The 11,212-nt window shown below is 40.5% G+C and overlaps 1 protein-coding gene across 1 annotated transcript; it reads right to left on the reverse strand.

Moving 5' to 3' along the window:
* Positions 1–793: 793 nt before the first annotated feature.
* Positions 794–9,795, reverse strand: LOC139147531 ((Lyso)-N-acylphosphatidylethanolamine lipase-like). The gene is made up of 6 exons (XM_070718646.1): positions 9,447–9,795; positions 6,999–7,084; positions 5,339–5,851; positions 4,660–4,771; positions 3,458–3,650; positions 794–2,430 (listed from the first exon to the last, which is right to left on the reverse strand). The coding sequence occupies exons 1-6, from the start codon at positions 9,482–9,484 to the stop codon at positions 2,341–2,343; spliced, it is 1,032 nt and encodes a 343-aa protein (XP_070574747.1). The 5' UTR covers positions 9,485–9,795; the 3' UTR covers positions 794–2,340.
* Between the last annotated feature and the right edge of the window lie 1,417 nt (positions 9,796–11,212).

An 11,212-nucleotide genomic window follows, 5' to 3' on the forward strand; every position in this document is an offset into this window, starting at 1 on the left:
GGACTTGTGTTGTCTGACTATCACACATTTTATGGCGAGTTTGTTCTTCACTTCGTAAGTTACCGAAGGCATGACTTGCGGCAAGAAAGCGAAAACGGTCAACACTAACGATGATTGGATAATTTATGCAGATTGTTGTTCGCTGCTGATGTAATCAGACGCTGTGAGCATCAGGGCTGGAGAAAGCCGAGAAAATGAAAGTTTTTTCTTCTCATTCTGTCGCGCGCGTCGATGATGATGAAGACTACGCGTGTCTATTTTTTAACCGGAAATCTCATGTACACACCGCACGGTTCTGATTATTGAAATTCTCACTGTCATCTCGTTGCAAGTCAAAATTAATGCTGCATATGAAATACTTGTAGTGGTTGGATCTGGTGACCCACAACACGTTCGTACACACACTCACAACTAAAGAACAAAATAACGCCTTAATTTTTGTGGAAGACCTGGAGACAAATCTCCTAATTTGTCTGATACCGTGAAGAAAATGAAAGCTGACAAAAAATTTCCATCTCGGGGACTGAGAGTGTTGGGACAACCTTGAAGACTCTGCGTTGGACAATTTGGTAGATCTGTGCTGTACATTGACCCGCTGATAATCCTCTGTTCAGAAAGCAAAACCTTGTCGAATGGGGGCGCTATAGCTACAGACTCACAAGGACCGGGGGTGGGGGGAGTCACACCCTTGTTTTACATGAGACCCTACATTCATCATGATCGCTAGCGTGATGTTTACAACATTCAGTATTATCAAATATATATTTAGTGATAAAATCGCACAACTGATAAGTACAATTATAGAGTAGGATTTATTCCTTGAGTTCTGAAAACATTTTCAAACAGTATTGTCAGCTTCAAAATAAAGCTGTGCAACACTCTCGCGATCATGGTTTGCACGTCGAAAGTTACTGGTCCTTATATGTAAATTCCACTGTGCTGTAAGATTTGCCTTTCAAACAAAACCTCATTGAGATCTACGTAGCATAAAATCAAAGTTTCAAATGTACAATTTCATGTTGAATTACACTATAATCAGATATAGAACTGTACATGCATTATTATAATGATACAGACACGTTTATGTAAAAATAAATATTTCATATAAAGGTACAAGTGAATGATGGGCACATACATGCATACATAATCCAAATATATGCACACATTACCTACATACCAAGAAAGCAGAGAACCACATGTATGTACACTCGAGGTATGTATATGCATAATGTATGTATGTATGTATGTATGTATGTATGTATGTATGTATGTGGATGTATGTATGGATGGATGGATGGATGGATGGATGGATGGGTGGATGTATGTATACAGTATATAGCTAGCGAGAGGATGACGGGATACAGAAACAGAGTAGACTGGTGGCTCAAAATCTTCAAGGATAACAATATTAATTTCTTATACATGGATGTTACATACTGCTAGGTGTTGTCCCTTCTCCGCTCCCCGGTTTTCGTAAACATACCTCCTATCTATACAGTGGTTATTTTACATACAAATAACATGTAAATGTCATATTATCCTCTGTACATGTGAATATATCATGCGTGATCAAACTCTCTCACATGCTACGTTCATCTCATTAGCATTTTATGGTTTTGTTCATGAGTTATTGGCTTGAGGTCAAAGTGAATGACTTATGTAATAGTATACGTGCGATACAAAAGGTATCGAAACAAATATATCACCACGAATCAGAGAGTAAAACCCTGAAGTGTATATGCCACAAGGCGAAAGTAAATAAATGCTCTCCATCCAAAATCCAAAATTTAGGCGGGAAACTGCCAAAAAACCCCCACAAAATTGGCCTAACACAAAGTCAATTTTTCTTCATTTGACAGATTTCTCACAGATATGCACATTCGTGTAACTAGATGTTTCCGTAGTGTTCCGTATAGTTCACCATATAGTTCAATGCGGTTGTAATACGACTGCCGTAAGTGTCTTGTTGCAATGCGAAAGTCGTGGCTTGGTTTTGCAACAGGGTAGAGTTAATGACGGAACATTCTGCAAGAAAATTTTGCATCCCCACCCAAAGATTGAAAACTTACGCGCATGGATGCAAAACCAAGTTACCTTGACCTAATTTATGATTAGTACTGTAATAATAGTTCTAAACGCATTAGAAAAGCTATTATAATGGCAAGGTGGATGTAGATTTGAGTTTGAATATTTCAGAATGATGTCGCATCGTCGACGTTGTTTGAAGGTTGTTGACTATTGACAACAGCGTTTTCGACGTCGTCCCGGATTCCCACATTATCTAGCATTGTTTCGTTGTCTGGTTGTCAGGCGACAGACATATTATTTCACTATCATTGGTCATTGTATATCTTTGCAGATTTGTAGCATCACGTTATTGAACTTGGTCGGCTGATCAGCATATACTTGGTGACTGGCGTTGTCTATGATCTGTGGGGAAATTATCAGAGGACGAGATAAGATAAAAGTGAAGATGTACCGTCTTGTAAACATCTGCATCTAGCCGATGCACATGCTGGGTTATAAAAGAGAGAGTCTATCACAATGGCAAGAGTCTTTTTTAGCTCAGGACATGTTAAATGAGAATCCACAAAATTTTACTACAGCCACAGGCGCTCGCAGTGTTCAGTGCAGAGTAACGTACACCACTTAGGACGTTCTCTGAGGGTTGGGGTTTCAGCCACTGGCAGACGGTTGAGCTAGCGACGACATTGCTAAAATATTTCAGATAATTTCATCGATGTCTCCCGCTTGACTCAGCTGATCGCAATATACCATGAAAAATCGGGAAATAACCCTATACAAACAAGCAAAAAAAAGAGGCTCGTTTCGTATAACGGAGATGAGTCATATCTAGAAATCACATGGGTGAAATAAGATCACATCACAAAAACGATATACATGCGCCTGTGGCTGTAGAAGGATCGAATCGGTGAAACAGCACTGGAAGAACGTGACCTTTCTCACTGTAAATTTACATCGATACATCTCAATTGATTACTCGATTCATCTTGAATCACAAGGCAATCAGATAAAGTGAAATTGGCGCTATAAATTTTTGAAGTTGTTAGAGTGATTCCATAGCCAGTATATGTGGCTATAACTTTTGATTTTACTTTTGATTTTTTTTCTATTTGTGTTATGTATGTCAATTGCAAATTTTTCTTCTACCACCAAAAGAATGTTGAAACACCGTCTATTTAGCTTGTCAACAGGGCGTCTGGTACATGAAATATTCGCAGTCGTTGTTTACAATTGAATTCAAGTTCGGAGCTGAATTCAGTCGTCAACAATATTCGATGCAGTCGACACAAGTCATGTGCAGGCTAAGTCCGAATACTGCGTATCAGTGCTTCTGGGGGTAGACCAAGAAATTGTAGTTGACATTAAAAAAAGAATAGCGAAAAAAACCACATCAAAAGTAATAGCCACTGGCTCCTTGAGAGACACGACTTACAAAGACTTCCACTTGTGCATCGTGTCTCATTTCTTGGATTTTCTCGCCCACGCTTGGATCAATTATACTGTAGGTGTCCCTGCCGTATATGAAGGTTATTGGAACGTCTTTGCGCATTTCTTCAATGCGGTTAATCATTGGTCGTTTGGCGTATCCGAGGGACTCCGACAAGGTCGAGAACGCCTTCTCACCACTGTAAGCAAGAGAGAGATGATGCAGAAATGATTCGGGTATCAAAGGTCGAAAACGACATGGAAGAAGTTCGACTTGACAGACAGTTATTTCGTTTCCCGACGTTTACAACCAATATTATATTACCATACCCAGCCCGTCGCATTTTGATTGGTCGAGCTGAAGCACGTGACTGACCATAAATACACAGTAATGGTCTGTTTACATACCCGTGAATATGAATAATAAGATTAACAACTCGAAGTATCGTAACTTTACAGCTGAAACGTAAATCATAATCAATCACAAAATAAAATGGAGCACTTGTGAGCCAAGTTGAGATACTTTTTTTTTCTGAAAACATCTCCGGATTTGCCAAAATTTTATAGCGTGACTGTGCGTCGCGTATTGCTCAGTTCTGGGCCCAGTTGTCGTTCGCTTGGATTCGGCAATTTTCGCAAATTTTGATGGTTTTCTTGGGTTCGTTGATAATATAATGGAAATAACAGACTCCGCCCTGACCAGTAACGTTTATTTATGGGCCGGCGCGGGCTCGAGGAAAGCCAAAATGAACGGGCTCGGCAAGCCTCGCCCGTTAATTTTTGGCTTTCCTCTCGCCCTTGCCCATAAATAAACGTTAATTTATGATCAGTGCGTCGCCCGTTATTTCTATAATAGAGTTGCTCTGAAATTAGCTCCTTCCCATCACTTGCTCTGAAAATTAGCTCCATCACCAATTCATTCAGTTGGCGCACTTTCATGTCTATGATGGCGTAACAACAACAACAAATACAGCAACAACAACAACAAAAACAAAACAACAACAACAACCAACCAAACAAACAAACAACAACAACGAAAGAAAATCTCTAAAAGTGTAACAGGTACAATCGATATCAAATCCATTTAGGCAAATTATTTCAGGTGTCACATTTGTTTCTTACATTCGCTTGAGTCAGTATCACCATGGAGCTACCAACACCCTGGTATCACTAAATGTGCTTAGTTTTCCTTCTCAGTGGCAAACTTACCTAGGATACTGCACGTTGCAATGGTAGATGTAGTTAGTGATGGTGTTGTCGTCGAAAAGGTCAGAATACTTCTCTCGAAGGTCACGACGGGTTTTGTTCATGATGTCTAAACCTATAAGATAAATAAATAAAAGTAATGCATGGTCGAAATTTTAGTAATAGAATATTTGGTGTATCTCATACAATGCGATAATACAATAGTTTATGTGCCTAAGTGTTTGAGTATGTCATATGTAAGACAATGGCTTCTGGGTAAATGAAACAGCAAGTACTTAAATTTGAACAATACACATGGAATTCACAATGAAAACAACTACATTTCAAGTTTACGTGTAGTTCTGAGGCCGCACTTCCGTAGTCATGAGCGGTACAGTGTATTTCATTGTTGGCAATTACACGATTTGGATTGGTTTGGGATGATCACGTGACTAAATACCCTTACAGTTTGATACAACACATAATGGCAGCGAAAAACATACCTGTAACACATTATTAATATTCGGAAGAAATATAAAGACTTACTATTATTAAAATACAGAACCTTGCCATTATCCCTATATAGTTCAAATCGTGTTAATTCACAACCTGTGTGTTGCACACCGGGTCAGTCACTCTGAAATCGACTTGCATGCAGTGAAACCTGGTGTGAAATAAATACGTGATATGTGATGCAACTCACCGAATGGTCCGGCGACCCGTAGAATTGACAGAACCGCCCCATTCCTGCCAGTAAACACGGTTCCAATTGCTCTGCTCAGGATGGGTAATTTGGCGTCGGGGAATCCCCATGGATCGACGGGAATAAGGTGTTTCACACGGTCGGGGTACTTCAAGGCGTAACTGGTGACGAGGTATCCGCCGAAGCTGTGGCCCACGAGGATCATTTTATCGAGTTTCATCTCTACTCTCCACCGTTCGATGCTTCTGATGTAGCGCTCCTCGACGGCGGCGTCATCCCTCGGGAATTTGAGCCTGGAGCTGCGGCCGAAGCCCAGCAAGTCGAAGGCGTGGAAGGGCCTCTGTTGACAGAGAGGGGCAATGTTCTTGGCCCAGAGGGCGACACCAGCCCCGAAGCCGTGCACAAACACAAAGGGCGTCTTCTCGGAATTTGTAGGGTTGAAAGTCACGGTCCAAAGCCTTCCAAGGCTTTCACCAAGGGACACAAACCGACCTTCATAATCAGTGTTGACACCTGTGGTACAGATACCAGATGAATTTAGTGGGCATAGAAACAGTGTATTTTTCGGCACAGTGAATACCAATGCTATAGGTGAAATCACGGAACCCGTAAGATTCGACGTATGGGGTATGCACTTAAGATTCTGTCGAGTCAACACTTGAAGAATAACAACTATGAAATAATTATTCTACTAACAAAGTTGCCCAGCAGGCAAGTTGAAGCGTGGTTTATATTTTATATCCTGAAATATTACAATAACTGTAGAAAGTTTTACTATAAATGAAAAGTCTGCCTTACATCAACATTTTGTCAACAAAGCTTGTAAAATAAAGAATACCTTCTCGACGAAATTTAAACATAGAGTACATACTGTATATATTGCATCGTTAGCTCGCTGTGCTGTTTTCTTTTATCACGATTCGATGTCTCAGTGGAGGGACGTATCTGGTCCATCGGTCATGTACTTGCTCTTAAAGTAGAATGCGCCCCAGTGACAGAAATCAGGACTCTTAAATTTCACAATCACTGATCTACCACTTGTGAGGGTTCATTTTAAAGCTCTTGGAGTATTACATTTTTTACCTTCTTAGTTTTTTTCCGAAAAAGGAAAATTTTGTATTTCTTCGATTCATCGAGTTAATTCAGGGTTGGTCACCGTGGCCAAATTTGAATTTTAAATGTTGGTATACGTTAGGTTATTTCTTTCTCTAATACTAAAATTTGCACGGTGACGCCATATTTTTATTGTTTATTTGGTAATTATAGTAAAAGTTTCACTGAAGAAAGTTTGAGCAAAAGTTTAAGTCGTACCCTTGACTTTCGAGGCGGGCTCTACCGTAATGCATATGTAGGAATACTCCACGCTGGAGTCGAACTCGATGAACAAAAACCTGTTTTGATCGAACCAATGAATCAATCGAGTCGCGCACTGCCTTAATGCGTTATGTTCTCCACGGTGGAGTCAAACTCGATCAGCAAAAACTTTTTTGATCGAACCAACGAATGAAAGAATGACTGAACGAATAATGTATCAATGCAAAGCTAACCAACGAACGGAAAACAGACAAATAACGTTCAAAAACCAAGCAAACGAACGAACGAACAAACAAACAAACACAGCCTCTCATTTGTTGTCAGTAAAATGGACTTTCCGACTTACGTCGAAGAATTTTTGTCTCCGTGGCTTCCAGCGTAGCAGCCGATGATGGTACCCATTTCCATCTGTACCTACACGACCGTCTGTTTCTGTCGGAAAAGCAAATAAGGCGAGAAGTTGATGTATTTTCCGAGGACAGAGGTTTTTTTAAGATCTGGTAATGAACTGATAGTTTTCGTAATGTTCTAACACCATTTATAATCAGAGCTTCATGCTCCTAATGGGTTATTATCGTCGGAACTGCGCCTGTGCGAGTTTCTTGTTGACAAACAATGTATTTCGCGCACGATATCAAGATGCACCTCATCATCATAGCTGCAACATTTAAATTATACGATGATAAATTATGACAGACATGTTTTAACTGTCATCAATCACCATTGTGCCTTGGATACATTGTTGCCATTGGTCGTATGGGTCCCATACGACCTTTGAGCGCAGTTCCGACGACTCTATCCTTTAAAAGGAAAAACAAATTAGATGAAGAACAGATAGAACTGGGTGTTTATTGGCGGTAAAACACAACGGGGAATCTTCGGCGCAGAATACTACTTAGTCTAGCGTATTGGATGACCAAGTCAAGGAATCCACTACTGTGTATTTTCAAGCGAACAGCAATGTCAGTGAATTTCACAACAAGATCGTTTGAAGCCTATTTCAAGTGTCCTAGACCTGACGAACAATTGTCAGCCGAACTTTTGGAGTCATTAACCCTTTGAGCGCCAAAGTCAATTTTTGTCACCTTTGTATAATATTCCCCAGTAAATTTTTTTAAAGATTTTTGCCAATATTTTGATAAAAAACTGTAGCCACTGAAATGTGATATCCATTTGGTCCAAAATAACCAAAAAATTATAGAAATACTAAAAAAAATTGGTAAAATGTCGCATTTAAATTTCGGTGGGAACAATAATGGCACTCAAAGGGTTAAAAGGTTAAATGTATTCAATTGCAAACATTGAGTTTGGCTGGTCTGGAATGGGACCTCGTTTGTTCTTTATTCACAGATGTTTGTAGGTAAAGACCAAAGCGAAAGAAAATGGGTTTCTGTCAGTAAATGCCCAGATTTATAAACTGTCGGTTTGGTTTCTTTAGCAAACAGGCATAAGTACTCAAAGCCCACTTTCTTGCTATACGTGCTTCATGAAAGCGTTAAATAGAAGTATGTATGAATCAAGGTCACGTCGGACACTCACTTATTTGGCGTAGGGGGATAAATGTCACGGTAGTTTAAAGTCTTACGTGTTATGACGGCAGTGGCCAATTATTACCGCTCACCTGCGTTTATCAATTTTTAAATTGTCATTTATTCAGTTGTTCAAAAAATGTAAACGCTAGCTTTTGCTATATACCAAATTTAGTGATTTTATGTAGGGTGCGGTGATGCATTACGGGAGTGTGTGTGTATTGTTAACTTTCAAAGCCGGCTTAGCCATTGTGAAGACTCGTCTCGGAGAGATCGTGACGTATAGAATACACGAAGGACTTCGACCACTATGGGTGTGACAGCTCGGGTTTGATTATATATATATGAAACTGAAGGGGTGTGGCTAATTCTGATCATTAAACAGATTGTTTAGACTAATATACCTGAATGTGACACGCAAAGCTGAACAAATTTACAAACAAAAAACTAAACAATACAGATAAAAATCAACGAACAGACAAGCAAATTGAAAAGTTTTGTTGACAAGTAGGCCTACTCTTGTGTCTGTATAATTACATAATAGGAGAGTTTCTTTACTGAATAAAATAAGGCCATGCGACATGCAACGACAGATCTACCCGGCCTTCAGGGTCTCTAAAATCATGAACCTCTTCGCACAGACGATCTTGAGGAAAATTCTGGTTCACGGGACCGTAATGTTTTTACTATCCCAGTGCCGTGGCTCTGAGGACAGGCCTGTGTGGAGCCGCACATGCAAATTAAAGTGGCTGTCTCGTATATTACTGAATACAATTGGGCCGACCCGAATACATGTAATTGGGCCAACTCGAATCACATATCGAGCGGAATAAGAATAGGCCACCATTCCTATTGTGTAAGTTAGGAAGCATGAATGCAGCTACTGAGCATAACAAGGGTTAGCCTAATACACGACGGAACTTGAAAAAGAAACTCTCCTATTATGATTATTCAAAGGAGCTAGGCAACCTTATTTCTTCCAACGACTTGCAGAGTCTACACATTTTCAGCTAAGTCATGGTGATTCATCTGAATGCAGCGCAGTGGCAGTTGCAGTATGACTTGCAATCGGTTCAAAGGTAAACCATGGAGGTGTGTCAACAATATCGCTTTGCTTTGGTGTTCCCATTGCTCGTACCGCCGACGTTAATGTTCAACTTTAAACTCTTGTCTGCTATCTCACGCCGTCACACTCACAGCTTTACCACAAGTTACAGTACAAATAAAAACCCAATATGGTGCTTGTTGTCAAAATACTGCCTCACCTGTTGCTCCTCTGAGAAACTGCTAGGGTATCAGCCATGCTTGATTGTTATGTTGACCCGAATGATAAGCTTATTAATCCTCGCAGCGTCAAACGTTTTGCTTTACCGCCAGCTAGAACCAGCAAAGCGCTGAATCACCCTCTCATGCGTATACCGTCTTCCGTCCACGGTTCGCCTCGGCAAGCTATTACCTGTCTCTCCCTGAAACAGCATTCAATTTAAGACTCTCTTCACTCTTACGATTTAGTGACAAGGAAGTTAGGATCTGGACGGAGTTGCTAGGGGTGTCGCAAGATGCCCTCGGTTGGCAGTGGATATGTCCTCGCTGAGCAATGACAAACGTTATGGTAATTTGTGACGTCATGTACGTAGAGGTCAATATATGAGAACCAGATCGAAAGAAAACTGCGATGTGGTCGCAGAGGGCGCACAATCAGCTGTGACCGTGAGCACTAGAACGGAGATAAGACGCCATATAATGGAGTTTGGCTAGGATTTTGAGTGGCAATGGCAGGCCGTGTTGACGTGCCTTGTCCAGGCAGAGACAATGAGGAGACGCTCCACAACAATAAGCTAATCGATACAATGGATATGGATGTAGCTACGTGTGTGGGAAACAGCAAAGATGAATCAATGGCAAATCATGCTGATGGGGAGGATCTTATGGCTAAGTTTCAAGCTTTGGAAATAGTCAACTTTCGTCCAACGAGAACCGTGAAGTTCAACTTCAAGTTTCAACCTTGGACAACAAGAGATGCTATTTGGAAAATGGTCAAGAAAGAGATAGATGAAGACGACATAGATGGCCTTATTAAAGGAGTATTGGGTAAACCATGGATATGGTTCCTGACGCTGAGAAATGTTCAACTAAAGGAATCAGTGTTGGAGAAGGGAATAATGGCTGACAACGGTGATAGGATTTATCCAGATGATCTTAACACTGATATCAAAAAAGTCACTCTGGATAACCTAAACGCCGAAGTGGATGTACGCCGTATCATCGCATTCTTAAACATGTATGGCGAAGTGGAAGATGAGAAAACCAATCCTTATAAAATATCAAAAGAGCGAAGAATGGTGATAAGAATGAAGATTAACAAGATATCCCCAAGTATGTATGTTTTGAAAGGCATGGAGGTGCAGCCATCGACATAAGTTATCAAGATCAACCAGCTAAAGTAAGCTCACCGGTAATTTGCTACATATGTCACATGTTCGGTCATATTGGACAAACCTGTCCAAAAGCGAAGACATGCTTAGCATGCGGGAAAAAAGGGCATCTTCGTAAAGACTGTAGACAATGGTTCAATCAGTCACGATTACGTCAACAGCAAATAACCACATTGGTCGATTCTACTAGTACAAAACAGCAACAGAAAAATGGTGGGCATTACAGTCTCAACAAGCAAGAAGTGTCCAAAGTAGACGGAAATTCTGCAAGCAAAACCAATCCGACAAATGGAAACACAAAAAGATGGAAGAAGTAGGTGCCAGATCTGGAAACAAAGTCAACGAATCTGGAAGCAGAAACGAAAAGAAAGAAAAGATGCGGCAAAGTCAACAAACACAAGTGGTACTGTTGACTCGGCCGCTGCTCCAGATACACTCAAGATGGAAAGAACCGATAACATGCAGGCAACCATGCGGGAAGATAGTACAACCCAGATAAAAGATCTCATGAACAAACAGAAATGACACCATTCAAACCACCAGGTCAAAGAAGAAGAGTCAGGCATAGAAATAGAAAACAAAATGGAGAAGAATTA

This window comes from Ptychodera flava, chromosome 13, assembly GCF_041260155.1.
Source record: "Ptychodera flava strain L36383 chromosome 13, AS_Pfla_20210202, whole genome shotgun sequence".
In the NCBI taxonomy this organism is placed as follows: Eukaryota; Metazoa; Hemichordata; class Enteropneusta; family Ptychoderidae; genus Ptychodera; species Ptychodera flava.